Source organism: Chelmon rostratus, chromosome 12, assembly GCF_017976325.1.
Source record: "Chelmon rostratus isolate fCheRos1 chromosome 12, fCheRos1.pri, whole genome shotgun sequence".
NCBI classification, from domain to species: domain Eukaryota; kingdom Metazoa; phylum Chordata; class Actinopteri; order Chaetodontiformes; family Chaetodontidae; genus Chelmon; species Chelmon rostratus.
The window spans coordinates 25,907,216-25,928,566 of NC_055669.1; the positions used below are offsets into that span (position 1 = coordinate 25,907,216).

The 21,351-nt window shown below is 46.4% G+C and overlaps 1 protein-coding gene across 1 annotated transcript in view; it reads right to left on the bottom strand.

Annotated features, from left to right (window-relative positions):
* tmeff1a (transmembrane protein with EGF-like and two follistatin-like domains 1a) overlaps positions 1 to 21,351 on the bottom strand; it is a 69,266-nt gene that overhangs the window by 21,532 nt on the left and 26,383 nt on the right. The window contains exons 2-4 of the mRNA XM_041948366.1: positions 13,127 to 13,236; positions 8,373 to 8,502; positions 1,661 to 1,690 (exon numbers count right to left, since the gene is read on the bottom strand). Coding sequence (XP_041804300.1) covers positions 1,661 to 1,690; positions 8,373 to 8,502; positions 13,127 to 13,236 — 270 coding nt within the window. The remainder of the gene's footprint in view (positions 1 to 1,660; positions 1,691 to 8,372; positions 8,503 to 13,126; positions 13,237 to 21,351) is intronic.

The window sequence follows — 21,351 nt, forward strand, 5'->3', positions numbered from 1 at the left end:
CAGCTTAAACAGTTCAAACATCACAGAATTAAAAACGTCCTCGCAACATTAGCTAACTGATATCTGTGCATGTCAAGGTGTAACCTTTCAGCCCGTATCCTGTCCCGTCCTGCGCTGGAGAAAGCACAAGAAGTCTTACTGGATCTTATTTTGGGAAACAGGATGGCGATGTTGAGCTTTGGTCCAGAGTCCTGCACCAGTCCAGTTCTACAAACCCGCCGCTCGCCTGCAGAGCTCAGCTCAGCGTCGGAACCTGCAGCCATCTCTGATCACGACTGGACGGAAGAAATCTTCATGAATAACAAATAAAAACGCAGCGACGACTGCAGAGCCTCCACGTCTTCACACACTCACATCTCTCCAGTGTGTGTGTGTAACACTGCACAGCTGGATACCTTCATTAACAACTGAAATCCTGTGGCCGACCGCAGGATTTGACTGACTGTGTGTGACGAAACATTCACAGTTTACACACTGACACCGTTTGTAGAAGCAGAAACTCCACACTGATGTCTTATTATTTTGTTTCCAGATCTGAGGACTGTTAAACGACCTTCTTCTGTTGGGTAAATAAGAACATAACACGCAGACGCAGCAGCATCTGTAAAATCAGCTGCATGGTCTCTGTGTCTGTCCTCACCTCTCGATGTCTACACATGTTTAAACGTGTTACAGTCTCCACGGATGCAAACAGAAAGACGACTGTTCGTTTCCGGGACCCTCTGAGCTGTAAGTTTTCCAGATGTTTTAAAGATGATGTTTGAGCATCGCTGTGGCGCTGTGTGCTCAACTTTGGTCTTAGACTTTTATTAACCAGCTAAAATAACTGTTAAATTCATATGTTTTGTTTCAGGGAGGTGGATATGAAGAGCGTGACTCTGCCAAGTGTTTATGATAATGAATTCAGTCATTTTGCATTGACAGTCTGGAAAATAAACTGTGCAGACGACAAACTACAGTGAAAAAGATGGACTCGGCATCATCGTGTAAGTCCAGGACCACCTGGGGAGGGGTTTGTGCTGGAGGTCGGACAGCACACAGAGCTTTTATCAACCCTGTAAAAAAGTGGAAACCGTTTCCCGGGTGGAGGTTTTCATGTCTGGAGAGTAAAAATCAAACAAAGAAGCGAGTTCAGGTTTAATAATTCATCTCTCTGACTCGACCAGTCCTTCGCCTGCAGGGGGACCACGGGCTCCTCGACTCAGCCGAAGCCTCCGCCACACGCAGATGGAGGAGATACCGTCTCTCCGGGGACGGCCTCCGATTAAACCCCCCAGCGGCCGGATCAAACGACAAACGCTGCGGTCGGCGCTCACAGATGGTCGCAAAAGGTCTCTGTTGCCAGATCTGGCAGCGGCGAGGCTTTCAGCTCGACTCCAGCGAGACAGCGAACATTAATCCATCCATCAGGGAGGAGTTAATGCAGAGAGCGAAAACCTCCACACGGCCTTCATTAGAGGAGGGGGGGCAGGTACAAAAAGACCCTCAAACGCTGCGTTCAGGCTTCATTCAGCCTATTCAGACCTCAGCGGTGATTCGCTTCTCAATACAAGCAGTTTGTGTTGGTGGGAGGCAGATAAAGACTCACCTGTCATTGATTTGTGTTTGACTTTCAGGAAATGAAATCTTTAAATAGCCCAAAGAAGAAAAAAACACTCACCGTCTCCGTCTCCTGAACCGGATCCAGGATCTGTAAAGACACAAGAGACACAAAACCTTCAGTCACGTCTTTATGAGCGTCACGAAACATCGATCAAGCGCCGTAACCACGAAGGACGCTCTTCGTTGCCATGAGGCGTTTTGGAAAGTAGCTTGAAGCAAGTTTTATTTAGACAGTCGGCGTGTTTACATGCACTTACATAACCGGGCTACGTTCTCAGCATCACAGTGCCCGACTCCACCAAACTCCTGGCACAGGTGGAGCGTGGGTGGAGCTGAGGCGGCCCAATGAAGCCTGGCAGCTGAAACCTAGCAGCTAGCTGTCACTCACAGCAGCCATGAACACAATCCTACAGAACTTTAAGGGTTAATATAATTTAAATGAGTGACTTCTATAAACATCCCCAGTGGCAGTTTAATATGGGGGGGGGGGTCTATGGGGACTGATGGCTTTGGAGGCAGCCTCAGGTGGTCTTTGATGAACTGATGCATCAGTGTCATTGCAGACGATGCAGCAGCACACAGCAGGTGTGAGTGAACGTCTGCAGCTTTCATTGGCTCAGCTCTGCAGCTCCATCAGGAAATGGACTCTGACAGTATAAATCTTGGCGCGCCAACCTTGAATTAAGAAATGGACGCTGTGTTTGGACGCGCTGGCACGCCGCTGCTGCATTAAGAAATGGACACCGGCTGCTTCGTTCAATTAAATTTCACCTTTAGCTGCTGCGCTTCTTTACAAAGTCACGATGAGATGAGCTTTCATGGAAAAGGAGGCAGAACTGATCGGAGGCTGAGCGGAGATATTAATGATTCTGTCAGCGTGTTATTGACTAAACGTTAAGAGTCTGGTTTCAAACTGCAGGTGGAACTCTGCTTTAACCTCTTAAAAAGAAGAAAAGTCTCCTTGGGTGAGGATAATGTTCATTTACTAATGAGAAAATCGTTTCAGTTTAATGTTTAAGTGAAAAGATTGAAACTCTTCTTCTTTATCCTTAAACACCTGAAGCGAGCTGGAGAAACGTCCCGATGAGGGAAACGAACAGCTTCAAACTGTTTCCTGTCAGGCAGCTGGAAAGGATGGAAGGTAAGCAAAAAGGTAGGAAAAAGGAAGAATGGGAAGTAAGTAGGAAGGAAGGTATAACTGGGAAGGGTGGAAGGAGTGAAGGTAGGTAGGAGGTCAGTGGGTACGTAGAAGAAAAGGAGAGTAGGTAGGAAACAAGACGGAAGAGCTGCTGTGTCAGTAGGAAGGACAGGAAGGAAGGAAGGTAAGTGGGTAGGTGTACAGGAAGGAAACGAAGTAGGGTAGACGTAGGGAGGAAGGGAAGTAGGAAGGTACGTGGGCCAATAGGAAGTAGGACTGAAGGAAAGGAAGAATTGGGTTGGTGGAAATGAAGTCAGGAAGGTAGAGGTAGAAAGGTAGAAAGGTTGCAGAGCAGGAAGGAGGTACTTGTGAAGGAAGGAAGGAGGGAAGGAAGGTAGATAGTTAGGAGGAGGTAGGTACCAAATAAGGAAAGGAGGTATGTAGCTATGTATAAAGGAAGTAGGAAGGAAAGAACGATCCTTCCTTAAGCAAGAAGGAAAGTAGGTAGGTAGCAAGGAAACAAAGTTTTAGTACGTATAAATGAAGACAAACGAGTCCAAACAACGCTGATCACCTGTGGATTTATCTCCTAAAACACACCTGCAGCTCGTGTTCCGCCACATTTCCAGCAGGAACACACAGGTGGAAAAATCAGTGCACGTCTTTACGGGAGAATGTCTGACCAGAGCTCGCTCTGCTGCAGCTGAAAGAAATCCAGAAATCCTCCCGTGGACAAAAAGCCTGCGTCTCTGCAGCAGCAATAAAACCTGCCGAGGAAATTAAACATGGCCGATTCTGTGTGTAATGAAGCGGACGAAGCTTTTACTGCAGCTTCCTCTGCTGCCGGCCGCGTGTGGAAATCACTCAGATGCTCCGAACTCTGAGCTTTTTCTGCTGAAAACATAAGTCAGTATTATCATTATTATGTGTTTCTTGTCTTTGTGCCTCTTCTGAACGTTGAGGGCAACTTAATACAACAAAGAACTTCTTTAAAAAAATGATGGAAAAGATTTACAAGAAAGAAAACAAAGTTTTCTGTTCAGTTCACGGGTGGAAACAGAAAAAAAACATCCACTGCGCTGTCACGATTTGACAAGCATTTGTTCAGCTGCAGCTTCGGACATTTTGCAAACAAACAAAGCAGAAAAGTTCATTCTTGACCTTAAATTCGAACACTGAAACCAAAATGTCTGCACGGCCGGACACGATGAGACGAGAAGAAACTAAAGACCCACACGTCAGACAACACCTGACTGGGGGTGGGTTAGGGTTAGGGTTAGTCCACGTTTTGATTGTGTCGAGCGGATGGTGCGTTACAGGCTCGTCTGTTTGAGCAGAAGACAAATGAAAGATGTCGTCAGTAAACAAACGATCAGCATCAACGCTTCTATGAGCAGCCGGGTTCGTTAATTAATGTCCTCATGATTCATAGAAAACAGTATTCAGTCGCCATTCTAACTCCGTCAAAGCACATTTGCTGTCGATTAATTAGTTGTATTTGAATAGAATTTTCAGGAGACGAGGCTCCAACAACACCAGCACCACCACACTACCATTAACGTCTGTCCCATCGCTGCACGCCACATGAAGCACGAAGAAGAAAAATGCTCTCTGCTGCAGGCGTCGCTCTCTTCCTCTCTGTCGTTCCCTCTTCCAGCAGGCCAAGAAGGTCAAGAAGCCAACAACATACGTTTAATGACTCTGTCCTGAGGTTCAGACCCACCGCTGACCTGTGATCAGACCCCAGCGACGAGCCTCAGCCTTCCTACCTCCCACAACCTCGCGGTTAAATCACTGCATTTCCTCCTCCTCCTCCTCCTCTTCCTCCTCCTCCTCCTCTCCGGCTCGGGGGAAAAAACTTCTCTGAGTATTTGCGGCGTTGCCTCGGCTCACAGCCGCCGAACGCTCCAATTACAGGAAGCATAAATCTCAGGGAGAGGAAATTGCAGAAGGACGGGAGGGAGGTGAGGGAAGCGGAGGGCACGTCGCGGCGCCGGATCCCCAGTGTAACGGGTAATAAGAGCAGAGCGCCGGGCGGGGCCTCCTGGGAAATCAGGCCACTGCCCCTGCAGATGGAGTTGACCGCCACCACCTCCGCCGCTGCTGTGGTGTTACTATAAGTTTCCTCAACGCATTTCTCAAGAGTGGGATGAGAACATAAACTCTGACTGAGACGTCTGAATCCAGAGAGTGGGATGGGAAAAATGCTAACCCGTTAGCGCTTTGTGTCTGCCTTAGCATGGCTCAGCCGTGGGACATTAAACCTGCACGTTTCAGGAAATAGACTCTGCCGATATCCCTCACACGCTGTATGTCCAGGTGCACCGTACGGCTAAAAGTGTGGAGACAAAGGAGATGAGTGAGGGGGAACCTTCAGTGATGTTTCAGACATCAGAGTTCTGCAGCAGCTTCCTCATTATTACTGTTTGCAGCAGGTGGACATTAGCTAGCAGCTAACTCTGGCACATCTATTCGCTTTGGATGAGATTAATGTTGAATGACTTGTCATAAAGTTAAAGATGAAACATTCTTTTCAACATTTTAAGCAAGATTACTGTATATTTTAAGAGTAATAAAATGAACAGAGCAGCCTGAGCAAAGGTTTGGGCACCTCGAGAGATTTGAGCTCTCGCATCTTTTACCAAAGCCTTTGACCTTCGTTAGCTCGACAGGTCTATGGCCTGATCACAATCATCGCTACGAAAGGCCAAGTGATGCAAATTTAGGAGCTTTACAGATACTCTGACTCCTCAAAACCTTGGACGGGAAACATTTCACTGACAGAAGAACGGATTCAATTAAATACCAACAAATTCTGCAATCAAGCATCACAGCGTCTGTAAAAAAGCTGCAGATGAAAAGAAGAAGGCTTCTTCAACAGGATAATGATCCGAAACACCTGAAAATCCTCAACAGACCGCCTCCAGAGGGCCTGGATGTTCTGCGGTGGTCCTCGCAGACCCCCGACCGAAACATCATCAACAATCTGTGGATCCACCTCCAACAGCAGAACATGTGAGACGAAGCAAGAATCTGACAGAACGAGAAACTTCTTGAAAGAAAACAGACAAAAATCCCCCAAACAAGACCTGAAAGAGTCTCAGCTGGACACAAAAAGCCTTCACAAGCTGTGACGATGAGAGAGAGGGAGAATGAGTACTGACCCTGCAGGGGGGCCAAACTTTTGGTTCAAGCCCTCTTCCACTTTTTAATATGTTGTTCCTGTAGAAGGTGGAAACTGAGGAATAAAATGTGTCGTCTTTGACTTTCTGACTGTTGGAAATCGGCTCATCTACTCGCTCACAGTGACAGAAATTTTGACCCGAGCTTTTTGCCCGTCACCGTCCTTCTGGCCGGCTTTTCCATCAGTACTGCGTCAGAATTCCTGCATGAAACAGTTAGTTTTTGCCTTCCTGGGTGCCACATGGGTGAAACCACCATGATGTGGTGATGTGGGGTATTTTTCTCTCATTTTTCAGTGGTGCTAATCGCCCAGATGCCGTAAAACTCATCTGTTTGGCATCTTCAGTGGCTTCGAACCACCACTGAAAATATATTCTCAGCTTGTGCACCATTTAACACCATCAGTGTGTTAACATCAAGTTACTGAAGCCCCCCTGCAGTAATCTGATTTCTTAAATGTCCTGCATATTAGGAGGCTAAGCGGGCGTTAAAATAGACCCGCGTGAAATAATGCAATGCAACAGTGTGATGGTGGGGAGGGAGAGAGTAAAAACCAGCCAGCAGGTCCAGTTTGAGTAACAGTTCCTAAATGTGATGTCTGAGCAGCTGCATACACAGTAAAGGTGGATTCACAGGGACAAGGCTGCTGCAGTGGATGTAAAAGCAGTGACATGGGACTGGTTTAAACATACTGATGTTTGATTCATTGATCTCTGGTTTCTGGTGTCACACTTTCCAGCTGTGTCCCTCCTGAAACCTCTGAAGGACCCCTGGACGGCCCCTGGACCCTGCTTTTAGAACCGGTCAGCTTTGGGAGGACTCTAACAGCTCTCATCCTCGGCTCCTAATTAAAATTGATCAGTGGTTGATTAACTGGCTCGTTCCCTGAAATCAATCTGACTGATGACGTTCTCCAGAGCTCAGAGGAAAAATCGAGGCCGAGCGCTCAGCGTTTGGTGCTCAGTCAATTAAAAATATAATGACAGTGAACTGCGGCATGGCCGACTTTGGGGGTGTAATTAAAAATATTAGTGAGGCGGTTACAGTCACATTATAGGACGATCAGCTGATCTTCGCCGCAGTGAGGCTGCACAGTTTAAATGATTACTTCTACGATGGGCCGACATCTGAAAATACTTTAAATGAAGCGAATCATTTACACAAACTTTCTCTGAAATGTTTGGTTCCTGACAAAAAGCTATTCTGTGGCCACCAAATACCCCCCCTGCAGGCGCCCCCCAGTGGCCAGCAGGGTTTTTCAGGTCTGTGTTGAGGGCCGTACCATGTTTTCAAACAGCTTGATTTCTTTAGTTTAAATAAATCTAATTTCAGTTGCTGAGATTTTTCTTGTTCTTATTTCCATTTGATATGGATTCAGTTGGAGTTTTTGCACTACAGTTCCCATCATGCATCAGGTGATGCAAACAGGAAGTATAATGTCTCCACAGAGAGCGAGCCAGCTGTGGACCACACATTAACCCATAACTAATTTCGGTGAATCTGCACCATGAAAAGAAGTGAGGCTGCGTTAACTGCAGCACTTCCTGTTCGCTCTGTTACCATGGAGACGGACAACAATCACCTGGATTACTGTCGATACTGAGGAAAGAATGTAAATATGATGATTTTGAAGTCATAAGGAGCTTTTTTCAAACCTAAATCTAAAATGATTTATGAATATTTATCATCAACCTCCCTTAAAGAAACAGCCTCACTGATTCAGGAGTGTGTGTTTGAGCTGAGAACGGCCTGTGATTACTGATGGAGAACGCGGGAAATTTAGAGTTTATATTGTAATAACATTTACAAGTTAAACTGCTCAGAACAGCCCCATCAGGCAGCGCAGGTGAGGACGACAGCGAGGTCGTACCGGCGTGTCGCTGCAGGAAAAGAGACATTTTTTAAAATGTTTTGTGCAAACCGAACTAAATTCCATTCACCTCCATCATCTTTGAGTGGAAGATATCGAAAAACACAGAATGGATGAACACCAATAAAGGCAGAGCTTGAGTTCACCTGTGTGGAGAAACGACACCTGTGAGTACAGCACACTGCAGGTACCCACTGAATACCAGCCGCCACCTCTCTGTCCTGAGTACAGTCACACAGTGAAAGCCTTCAGTGACAGCGTGCAATCATCTGATCAGTGATCAGTTTCATCGCTTGATAAAAGAGAGTCCTGCCGTTACCACATGACTGTCGGGACAAATGAAGACAAGTTCTGTCTCTTTTCTGAGGCAGCAGGTGAATGATCTCGTCCTCCGACACTCTGAGAACATCTGAAACGACTGAACCCTTTACAGCTGCTGACTGATGTCCTCACATTCTCTTCCACTGGTCGATTTCAATAAATGACCCCCCCCCCCCCCCCCCCCCCCACCCCTACAATCAATCAGTGTTATTTCAGGTTTCCATTGCACCGGGCCTGTGTATTTCCTGGCACACTCACCGGCGGAGCAGGGCCCGTCGGACACCCGGGAGATGAGCCTCTGCTGTTTGCAGGACGCCTGTCGCCTGTAGCACTCGTTCTGGTAGGTGTCTCCGTTTGAGCCGCACACGGGGACGTAGTGTTTGTGGCACTGGAAATCAAACACAATCAAACGTTAATTAAGTCTCAATGTGACCGCTGCTCCAGTCCGATGGTGACGACTCAGCCGCAGCTGAGAGGAGCTGTTTGTACTGTGTCGTTGGCTCTGATGATGGAAACTGAAGGAAGTCAGGTCAGATCCTTCAGCTTCTGACCGGAACAGAAGTGTGCCCGTTCCTTTTCTTTGCAGATAAAGTTTATTTGATTAATGGAGTCAAAGTGATTTCACCAATGTGTGGTTAATTTGATGCGGTTGTTCAGTCTCAGGGGCGTAGCGTTGCTCTCAGATATTTATATGCTGTTTATTTGTGCTTTTATATACATGCTTCACATAATAAAGATCTGTATTGTGACCCAAAATCAAGTTTGCTTCCCCTTATAGATACAGGTGTTTATTTGGCCCTGAGTTCTGTCTGAAGGCACTCCTTTCCGGCTCAGCAGCAACAAATTCACTAATAAGCTGAATACTTATGAGGAGAGGAGGAAGATTATACGATGAAAGTCTAGTTTTAAGATGTTTTGAACAGGCAGTAAAAGGAAAACAAGCCATCACTTATGTCGCATCGTGCGTGACGGGAGTTAAAAACGCTGTGAAGTGCTGAGCAGTTAGAGGAGGATCGGGACTTTCACTCATTCTGCATGAAGCTTCGGACACAATAACTTGACTCTGCTGTCAGATACGAACTGCAGCTGCCAAGGACACATATCAGTGTTCAGCAATCCATATTCTATTAACTCACAGCCATCAATCATTTAGCAGGAATCCCCTGCAGAGCTGAACCCTGTGACCTCTGCACACCGCACGAACACACAGCCACACACAAGTACGAAACCGAAGTACAAATTTGAGGTACTTGTACTTGATTTTCATGCTACTTTGTACTTCTGCTGCATGACACCTCGTCAGCTTTAGTTACTACCATTCGTTTCCAAACCAAACGATCCATCGATTAATGGAGGAAATAATCAGCAGATTGATCCAGAATGAAAAGAATCATTAGTTCAAATGAAGCTCAACCAGCTCCAACAGTAAAATCCTGCTTTGACATGAACGACTGAGTCACAGTAATCTGATGAGATCAGAGAGGACAGGAGAACAGGAGAACAGATAGAACAGGAGAACAGTCACAGGGACGTTTCACTGCACTCAGTACTTTTACTTTAATACATAAAGTCTATATTTCCTGATTATTACTTCAGTAACATTTTCAATGCAGGACTTTTACTTGAAACTGAGTATTTTACAGTGTGGTATTAGTACTTTCACTCTGCATACGGCTCTGTTGAGGTTTACACGGGACAGAAATGACTCCAGCGATGTCTGCAGCTGCAGCTTTATGGAGATTCATCTCTGACAAACTAACTGAGCAGAGATCAGTCAGTGAATCCGGCTTTGTGACGGATTCATGAGCGCAGAGTAAAGACTGAATCAGACTAGTGGAGCAGCAGGCCGTCATCTTTAAAGCTGCTCAGTTTTGGCAGATTGTTTTTTTAGACCTGAAGAAGTGAAGCATCGTCCTGTCAGGCTGCTTCTCAGATTTTTGTTAAACTGCAGATCGGTCGGTGAGCCGGGGGACGAGGCCGCTTGCTGTTGAAGCAGGAAACAGTTGGTAGTCACACGTCTGTGGTTCTCTGCTTCCTCCAGGCTTCCTGCAGGCATTCGTTTGTCCCGGACAGCATCACTCAGTCCTTATTAAACTATTCCTGTGTGTCTGCTGAGGAACACTGAGCTCCTTAATACAAGTGAACATGCAAACACAAATACGCTCCATCACTGAGTCCGACTCCAAAGACCTGAACTCAGACCACAGCTGCTGACTGAGGCAGGCGTTTATTTTTTTAATGCTGCTAAACTATCAGTTTCCCCCTGCTGCCACTCTTTGTGCTAAGCTAGGCTAAACACACCCCGGGCCTGTGTCTGAGCTCTTCTGTCCAAAGCGACTTGTGGTGCTGGAAAGAGGAGATTGAAACGTGTGTTTCCTGCAGCAGCAGCAGAGCTCACAGGATGTTTTCATCGCTGCTTTGCTCCGTCTGCTGGCTGTGATGTGTGTTACTATGAGCCTGCTTTGTGTTGCTATGTGCTTCTCGTGTTTGCTCGTATTTGCTTTGACAACATTTAGCTGAGGTGGAGTTGTGACTGTCACATGCGAATGCTTTGAGTGCTTTCAAAAAACACTAAACAGGTGATTGGATAAAGCCTCTGTCTATCACAGGCTAACTTCAACCAATCAGATCGACGAAGCATGTGACATAGCAGGAGAGCAGAAGCCAATCGGGAGAAGGAAGAGAAGCCTTCAGTGTGGGTCTTTGCTCTTCTTTCTCCAGCTCTGACAGAGCTGATGCTACAGCAGCAGCCACGCTAACCTCGTCAGGAGCCGCCATGTTGTTATCAAATGAACGCCTTTCCCGCTGTCGTCACATGTAAACCGGCCTGCAGCTGCCAGGAGTTCCTCGCAGGGCGACGACTGTCCGAACCACTGTGCTTCAGCCACGAGAGCGCAGCATGAACCCTGTGGAGACGGATCCTCTCGCTGGCGTGATCTCAGGTGATCTCGTGAAGCCGGCCGTCGGGCATGGTCAGCTGATGCAACGTGACGAGCTGAACATGGGGAGCAGCTACCTGAGCGTTTTGCACGCTGATCTTTGTGAATGAGAGAGCACAGAGCAGATTTGTTGCCATCAGAGTTCAGTGATTCAGCACATTTTCTCCACCCGTCATCCTCACTTGCACTTGCAGTGAAATGCTGCAGGATGGAGCTCGGCTGGGGGAAAGATGAGCGGCAGGCTGATTATTCTAGAAAAAATATTCCCAGCCCTGACACGACGCCTCCGATCGGCCATCTCTGCAAAATCTAGCTGTTAATTGACATGAAAAACATAAAGCCATGCGGCGGTGGAGCTCCTCCTTCAATCTACACATCTTGCTGCACTCAGCTCCAACAACCTCCACCTATGAGGGAAAAGATCAGCTGAGACCTGCAGAGTCCACCAGGGACTCGCTGAGCCTCGTAAAGCTCAACTGCTGTGAGCTCACAGGAAGAATTACAGGAGAATCAACATTTTGATCAACTGGAGCTAAAGAATCATTAAAATGAATGAAACGAAGCAAAAGAAAGCGCTGAAGTCACGTTTCATTATTCTCCACTGAATCTGTTCGACTGTTCGTGGTTCGGCGGATCTTTCCAGGAAGGTTTGAGGACTGTTCCTCTGCTCGTCTCCTCCTCTTGTCCTTCCTGTGATGATCTGACTTGCGATAACGGCTGGCTGCTGTTTCAGTATTCAGCTGAGGACGCCTCAGTGCTGCCGTCGGGCTCCGGCAGCTGTGAAACTCTCTGATCGTGTCCTGTTTGTGTGGACACGAGTAATAAATGCAGGTCTGCTTTCAGATCACCGAGCGTGACGGTTACTTTCAAACAGCGTCTGTGTCTTGTTATTGCAGCAAAGCAGCAGCACTGTGGTGAATTTCTCTCCCAGACGCTGTCCTTCGTGCTGTTGGGCCGAGAGCGAGAACAAACAGCGTAATGCTTCCTGAGTCTACAGCCTCGCCGCACAGCGCTAAGAGATGTTCAGGATGCTTAGACACTGACAGGGGCGTTTAAAATGTGGGGGTGTTCTAGGTTGTGGCACATGAGCAAAATTTTCTGAATCTATCATCGGGAAAATTAACCAACAATTATCCATTAATGTTTAAATTTTCATATTAAAAAAGTAATATATGGACGAAAATAATAACAAAAATGTGTTTTTCCTCAATTAAACATTTATTCCAAGAAGAACAAAACCCCTTTAGAAACAATTCCAAAAGATGTCAATCGTATGAAACAATACCACTGAGGTGATGCTAGTTTGGGAGCAGGATTTTCAATTTTCTGTCAAAGAACTCCTGAACATCTAACTCAGTCTTTATTTATATAGCACCTTAAATACAACTAAAAATTTATACAAAGTGCTTCACAAACTAAACACTTTTGACAGAAATACAATAAATCAGAATAATGAAAACCTGCCCCGTAACGACCCCGCAATGTTATTGCTGTTTAGTGTTCTAGTTTGCAACCGTCAGTGAACGCCTCTGGTATGGATGCGTGCGTGTGGTTGGATGAGAAGGAGGGGGCGGGGCGAGGGTGAGGAAGTGTACCTGTGTGTGTGTGGGTGGAATGGAAAAGACAGTAACCGTTTATCCTGTAATAAAAAGCAGGTGAGACCAACTCTCCGTCTGTTTCCTGGATCCAGTGGGACGCTACAATATATAACCTCAGGAAAAAGTGGGAGGTATGAAATCATCTGGTTGTAAAAGTGGGGGTGTCACACAGGACGCTACGTCCTCGTTAAAAGCTTACAAAGAATGTTTTCACACCTGTAGTTCGGTTAATTTGGACCATGAAGAAAATGATCAAATGTGGATCAATCCGCTGCTGAAAATAGTCCCCAAACAAAAAAACTAGAGTGAGCAGCTGTTTGCGGGGATTACTGAGCCTTTTTGAAATGAGACGACGTATTTGTGAGGTGTTTTCACAGATGTATGTCTTCAGTAGGAACCGACGGGCCCGGAGCTGAGAGCCACGGACAGGAAGTCCGAGAGCAGTGACGTGAAAGATCATTTCATCACTTCCTACCTGGAACTGGCAGACGCATTTGAGCTGAGCTCCGTCGTCTCTGCAGACGCCTCCGAATCGACAGGTGGAGTCATCGCACACCCTCAGGTCGCTCTTCTTCTCTGACAGGTCTGCAACAGAAACACAAGCGCAGGGACGGGGTTGAATAAAAAGACGTGCGAGCAGGTAGATCGATAAGGCGAATCAGACCGACAAAACCTCTACAAGAATCAACAGTAAAATCAGACATCCTCCTCTGGCCCCTCAGAATAAAACCCGGACAGTTTTATGAGTCTGTGAACAATAAACGCAGTCAGAGAGCAGAGCGGCAGCTATGCACAACAGAGGAGATACGTGTTTATCAGACGGAGCACTGAGGCTTCACATCACAGCAGCAGACACCTGAACTACAGGTGAGCGCTGTGTTTACACCAGGAAATAACAGGTATGATGTGACGAGCCTCAGAGAGAAGCCCGATGAGCGGATATGAAGCAGCGCTCGTCTTCAGGACGAGATCCTGATCACCGTTCACGTTATCACGGCCAGGAGCACCACGGCTGGACGGCGTCTCTCTGAGAGTTTGTCTGGGTTTTTTCACCGACAGATGCAAACTATGCAACGACACATGAGACCTCAGAGCTCCGCTGCTGTCAGACCTCTGAACCGGCTCACATTTCTTCATCGATTCAGACAGATCCGGTGATCACTGTACGCCGGGCTGAGAATGGATTTCCTGTGCCAGAACCACGACAGACGTCAAAACTCTGATGATAAAAGAAGAAGCTCCTGCAGCTCACAAGTGAACTTACACAGTTCACACACTGTAGAGTCTTTGGGTTTGACACGGTGCTAACTGCGTGAACAGAATTGTGTGTTTTCTGTAATAAAACTGATCTTTGCGGATAAGAAATCTTCATGATTAAACATGATACGGATGAAAAATTAACTGATCAGCAGAAATTTCACAACCAAGAAATATTATCTGAGATTAACAGTCTCAGTCTTTGTGCTAAGTAGGGCTGGGTATCGATTCAGATTTCAAGAATCGATTCGATTCTGTAGTCAGGGGGCGTGGCCGAAGTAACAGCTGTATTCCACTCTCTGCGTGCCGTACATCCTTTTACTGGCGCGCGCAGTCAGCTGTCAACCTGAATAATAAAATGACTATTTCACTGAACAAAAAAATTGAATATGTGCTAAATAATAGCCAATTAAAGTATTAATCAAACGTTAATGTGATTTCTGCTCCTGAACCTCAGCGCACAGCGTCTGCACATCAGCGCCGTCACCTGCATCTTTACGCAGGATCGTAAGCGGTCATCTGTGAGCGCGCGCAGTGTTTGTTTCAAAACAAACAAACTAAAATAAACTAAAACATTTGAAATAAATGCTCATTAATTATTTTCAGGAGCCGCATCAGAGGGATGAAGGAGCCGCATCCAGGTTGCCGACCCCTGATCTAGTGGATGCGTAACGCAACCCAGACACCACAGGACGGTAGTTTCTGTCTATGCGCCTTGTAATGCGGTGCGCCCTATATATGAAAAAAGTTTTAAAATAGGCCATTCATTGAAGGTGCGCCTTGTAGTGCGGAAAATACGCATATAAATGTATAAAAAATCGATGTTTGGACGCGAAAATCGATTTTTTTTTAATAAAATGAGAATCGATTTAAAATCGGTGGATCGATTTTTTCAACCCAGCACGAGTGCTAAGCTAAGCTAAAGTCCTGTGCCTGTTTCTGTACTGGACACAGATTAAAGTCACATCCGTCTTCTCATCCAACCGCCAGCAAGAAGGCAATGCAGCAGACGGTGAAACTTGTTGCTGACCCTGAATCAGTTTTGCCCTTTAGAGTTTCATTACTGATCAGTTCACAAAATGTCGACATTCATTTGCAAAATCTTCACCGTGCATGTTCTTATCTGGAAGCTGGACACACACACATAGACACACACACACACACACACACACACACACACACACACACACACACACTGGCAGCTTGTATGGGAGTCATGTCTTGCCTGATAATAACAGGCCTCCACGACTCAGAAATGTGCAGCCGACTTAGATTATCCACATTTTCTTTAAGATAAAAGCCACAGATTCCTGCGTCTGTGTGTGTGTGTGTGTGTGTGTGTGTGTGCGTGTGTGTGTGTGTGCGCGTGTGTTGGTGTAAGTGTCGCACACCACAGCTGAGTGGGCTTTGAAGAGCCGTGTAATGGTCTGTAATTACTGTTTGCGGACCTCCCCTGCTCCTAAAAATGGCTGCCTGAGGCCACAGCGACAACCAGCCACAGAGACCCTGAAGCTGAGCGGCTGATGTGAACCCCCGGCTCTCAGAAAACCGGGACAGAGAGCCACTGAGGAGCAAACAAGCAAAACCAACCTGCACATTCAAGGAACAAGAAACTCAAACGCTGAGAGCTAAGAAGCCCTTACATTCATAAGTTAGAGAAGTGAAACCACAGAACACTCCAGTCCTGCGTGGGAAACGTTACTTTCCTCTCAGAGCTTTAAATTATTGATGCATTAAAAGGTTTGAAATGAAAATCCCTGGAAGTGGAGGTTATTCCAATTTGGGTTTTCTCCCAAATTGTTTTTTCACAGAAGGCTGAGTTTCTCTCTCGCCGCTGTCTGTTCTCACCGGTGTGGGGGTTTCACGGGACGTGGACCAATCTGAGTCGTGGGTTCGGTTCTGAACGTCTCAACCGTGCGTCACAGATTGAGCACAGAGCTGTGACCGCTGTGCTGTCCTTCGCTCTGGAAAGGACTCGAGTGGCAGAGGGTATGAAACGTTAAAACATGTTCAGATTAACAGCTGCTCAGCTTCACTGACTGATCTGAGCTCAGACGTTCGCCTCCTCTGACCAGACGACAGACAAACTTTCGTTACCGCTGTGAGTGAATTATCATGAATTAGCTGCAGTTCAGTGATGTCTGAGCAGAATAAGGATCCAGCCACCTGAATCTTTTGTATGTTGCTCTTTGTATTTTGCAAACCAGGAACTGGATTTAATTATGGAGCTGGCTTTGGAAACCAACTAAATGATTCCTTTGGAAACAGCAGCTGATGAAACATCTCTGGGTAGACTAGAGCCACGTCTCCACCAGGCAGTCTGTTGTTAAAATCGTTTTTTTTTTTTTTGTTATTATATTTAACTCTTTTTTATTTTAGTTGGTGAGAGGCAGGGGTAGATGATGGTAGTGTGGCAGCTGTGGTAGCATTGTAGCAGCTAACAATAGCTAAAGCGGTGGTAGTATGATAGTATCCTAGCAGTTAGCATTGGCATCTAGCAGTTAACATTAACAGTATAGGTGAATCTAGCTGTATTGTCTTCGGTAGCGGTTAGCATTTAGCATTAGCATTAGCTAAATGGTAGCATCAGAACTGTATTGTCTTCTTTTGTTCTTCTTAGCGGTTAGCATTAGCATTAGCAATAGTTAAATGGTAGCATCGGTACTGGCCACTACCTGGAGCATCTCTGGGTCAGTTGAACGTGGCGGTGCTGTTTGGATTGTGTTGGAGCAGTGTGAACTGGCACTAGGGGGGGGGGGGTGACTCTGGGATGCCGGAGTTCTCTGCCTAACCTCCTGGAGGTGTAGTGGGACTAAGTAGGCGAAACACCGTTGAAGGGAGGTTTCCACCTGATGACCCCCAGAGACGTGTTAGGAATCACTGCTCTTTGGCAGGTATAGAGGCAGATTAGAGCTCCAAGGTTCTTCACTGAGAATGAATCCTCTTTTTGAGCACAAGTATCTTGTGTTTAAATGAACTTTAAATGCAGACACCTTCGTCACTGACTCTACACCTGCTCAAAATGTCTAACACCACATTGCATCCATCTTTAAGATCCAGAGATGATGAACTTTTCTACAGTCTGAGGATCATTCAGGCAGCCACGACAGCCTCCACCTTTATCTCTGCAAAGCCATGTTGACATATTGGGCAATGCAATGTCTGGTCCCCCCGTCGAACTGAACCGCTTCTATTGCAGAACAAGTTTACCCCCCCCCAAAATCGTTTCTGACATTTCCAACATAGATTATTAGTCAGGAAGCCCATCGAGTGCAGCTTAGAAGGAGTAAAATAGATCACATACACTGAAGCTCATGAAAGAGCATCCAAAGGTCTGAAAGGACTGACTGGCTCCTGTTGATTTGGTCGAGCTCAGCTCTGAGAGCCGGCCGGCTGTCGTACCAAGCTGAGACATGGTTTGGTTAAGAGCTGGTAAATAAAGAGGGGAGCATTCACACAACAGCTATTTGTCATGTAGAAGTTCGAAACATTTGGAATTTTAACCTCTACCAGACCTGACCTGCAAACCACGGGATTCATGCATGCCAACAAAAGCTGCTCAGCAGCTCAGCGTGGGTCTACAGGTGGAGGCATCCAGCTGCTGCAGGCTGCAGGCTGCAGGTCGTTCACGGCTAATTAACCGGACGCCACCTCCATCAGCAGCTCGTACCCCGGAGGCCGACAAACGCTGCCGATCAGCTCCGAGTGTGTGTGACAGACAACGTGTCCTGTTTCCAGGTTAAACTTTTAATACCAAGATTTAAGATTCAACACCAGTTTGGGTCTTTAAAGCGAAACACGGACAGAAATGCAGATGGAAGCATCCCTGCTGCGTCTGCACCAGAGTGTGTGTCAGTCTGAAATGTGTGTGTGTGTTCACACTGTTATCTGAGGCGCTCTGCTGATGTATTCCTATATGTGTGTGTTTGTAGTCGACCCCGGCCGTGTTGTGTTCAGGTTCCTCACCCTCATACATTTTACAACAGAAATGGGGATTTGAAATGCACATAATTCCCTCTTTTGGATCAGAGCAGAACTAAAGAAGCTGACGGAGCGTGGAGGCAGCCGCCGCCCGGAGGCACATCCACCTTCCAAATCCCCCGAGCTCGGCCCGGTCGTCATGGCCACCCAACCGCCGCACCCAACCCCCCCCTCAACCGCCCGAGGCTCGTTATCTAACCCCTTCCTCCACTGCAGCCCTGACTCCAGGAGAGATGGATGTCAATACCGCGTCTTCTGTCTGCTGCTCGAGGCCTTCAGCTCTCTCCACATCCTTTAACCCCGTCACTGCTGCAGCACGCAAACACACTGCTGTTCATCCGCCAGCGTTACACACGATCAATACATCATCAGAGCGGTGTTTGTGGCCGAATGAGCTCACAGCCTCACTGATGAACAATAACAAAACAATATCTGCAGTCCAGAGTTTAACCTCCACCTTTTGGTGGTGGAGAATCCAGCAAACATACACCGTCTGTTTGAGGCCGAGACTTCAACTGCTGCTGATTATTCAGCTACGATTAAGAGTCTCTGCACATTTTACATGTTAAAGGATAACTTTGTTTTTTTACAACCTGGACCTTATTTGTAGCATTAAATACGACCATTTACTCACCCAGACAACTTTGGTGGCATTTGGAGTCGTTTTGAAGAAATTAGCCCCAGAGGAGCGGCGCGTATATCCGTATAATGCGAGTACTCGGGGTATCCATGCGCAGCCTCTATATAACGCATAATCTGCAGAAACTCGTTCATATTCCAATATTTAGTTCTGATATGCTGGTGCTATTCCCCTCTGAGCCGGCGGTCGGCTAGTTTAGCTGTAGTTTGGCACAGCTATGGTTCGTTATTGCATCCAAACAGCACTGCCACGTTCAACTGACCCAGAGATGCTCCAGGTAGTGGCCAGTACCAAAGCTACCATTTAGCTAATGCTAATGCTAACTGCTAAGAAGAACAGAAGAAGAGACCAACAGTCCAAAGATCCACATTATTACAAACACATTCATTCTAGTTGGTTGATAATGATGATTTAAGATGTACTTAATAATAATATGTTGGGGGGGGGTTAATGTCTAGCAAAACATATTCATCTGTTTGTGTGTAAAAATCCTAATTTATAAAGTAACTGGTAACTAAAGGTGACAGATAAATGTAGTGAAGTAGAAAGAGGCATGATGCTGCTTGACTAAACATACTTTGTTACTTTCCACTTGATATGTATACACACACACACACACACACACACGCACACTCACACACTCACACACACACACACGCACACACACACACACACACACACTCGCACACACGCACACACACACACTCACGCACACACACACAGAGGTTTTCATTTCATAGAGAGTGAAACCCTCTCAAGGACTGCTGTGGCGTATTGATTTGGTTTTCTAAAAGTGGAGAGTTTATCCTCAGCAGAGACGTGAAACACGAGAGGGAGGAGGCGTGACATCCATGTGAAGCACCGCCATCAGTGATGCATGATGGGACTTCAAATCCCCATCATGCTCAAAGACGCAAACGTTCCAGCTTTCTTGGGGAGGCATTTTGAGCCAAATAAATAGTTTGTGAAAGCTCTCTTTGTAGCTTTACAAAACCTATGAATCTTAATTTTCTCTCCAGCTTCAAAGCTGCACATATATTCGCTGCTTCTTTAACGTTTTTAAGGTGCAAGATGGTGAAACAGAATCTCCAGCTCTGCTGCTTAAACCTCATAAAAACCTCAATCACAGCATTTTCCTTTCGCCTCGAACAACTGCTGTTGCTCTGTTGTAAAGTAGCTGCTGAGCGTCCTGCTGCGCTGCCTAATTACTCCATCTGAAAACTCCACCTGCCGGCACACGGGACTGTTCACACCTGCTGAACACTCACAGAGCGCAGACAAAGAAATGGAACACACCCCAACACGCATGCACCAGCACTGACACACGAAAAGCAGCGTTTCATTGCTGTGTTTGCCAGTGGTGGGATGTGACAAGGTACATTAACTCAAGTAGAGTATTTCAGAACAAATCCAAGGTACTTTACTTGAGTTCCACATTTCCTCAAATACAAAGCAGGAGTTAAATAAAAGCTGGGTCTCGAATAATGGCTGGGGAAAAACAGTGGTGGATAAACTTCCAGTAGGGCTGTAAAAGTGGGCAAAAACAACGTTTGCTATTATTCCATCTAAAAAAAAAACCCACACAGGTTTGAACCATTCCAATATCTATTTTACACATTACAGGATAAATAAATATAATAATGTTCAATACCGCGGTTTTGAATTATTTGCTCGTTTCTGCTTGACCTATATTTCATTTTCAATCAATCAAAGTGATGTCATGTTTCCAGTTGGTGCTGGTCCACGTGTCCTGGAGGACTTCAGTGTCCTGGAGGACTTCAGTGTCCTGGAAGACTTCAGTGTCCTGGACAAATGTACTGCAGTGTAATCCTTTTCTTCACAGAAACAGCAGTCTTATCATCGTAAAAACACACATTTTCACTATCGAGTTTATGGATTTAAAGGTCCTGTCCCTTTAAGAGGAAATACAGTTCCTGTTTTTCCTTAAATTTAAAATGATACTAAAACAGGAAACTCACTTTATTCTCTACACTGCAACTTTATGTTTCTACTCCATCACATCTCAGAGGCAAATACTTTACTTTTTACTCCACTACATTCGACTGGCAGCTTTGGCTGCTTGTTACTCTTCATCTTACAGTTTTTCATCCACTTCCTGTCCAGTGAAAACCACGTATGTCCAGGTTTCTTGATGCAGAATGCTCGTGACTCAACCTTTGCTAAAGCACAGAGTGACGTCATTCAGCAGCCCACGGTTGTCAGGCTCATCGGTAGAGGTTCATATCTGTGGTTCACTGCCGTGTAACATGAACAGGGTCACTCTGCCGGTGACCTCACGGTCATCCTACGAAACCTGGAGCGACGCGTCCCGATGTGATGTCGTCTGGAGAGGTGACATTGTTCAAAGTCTCCACCAAACCACAAACATCATTCTCATCGCTTCGACATCTTGAAAAAAGCAAACGGCGGAAACATGAATGTTACGAGTGTCTGCGGAGCCATGATCGCCGCCGGCAACACAACACACGCCACAGTCAGGTATTGATATTCATGTCAGGACAGACGACATCGGATCCCGCAGAGACGCCGCAGCAGAGGCGGAGCGCGTTGAAACGTGATGACCGACGTGAGGTCTGCTCTCACTAATAAAGACTAAACGCTGCGAGCTGCTCGGCTCCTGTTGTCCGTTTGTTCTGGATCTATTTTAAACCTCCTGACCGCAGCAGCTGGATGACTTTCTGTGTGAAGAGTTTTTCTCTGTTCTCCTGTGCGGTCTGAATAAAACATGAAACCCTGACCGCCTCCGCCTCCTCCTCCTCCTCCTCCTCCTCCTCCTCCTCCTCCACCTCCACCTTGTTGCT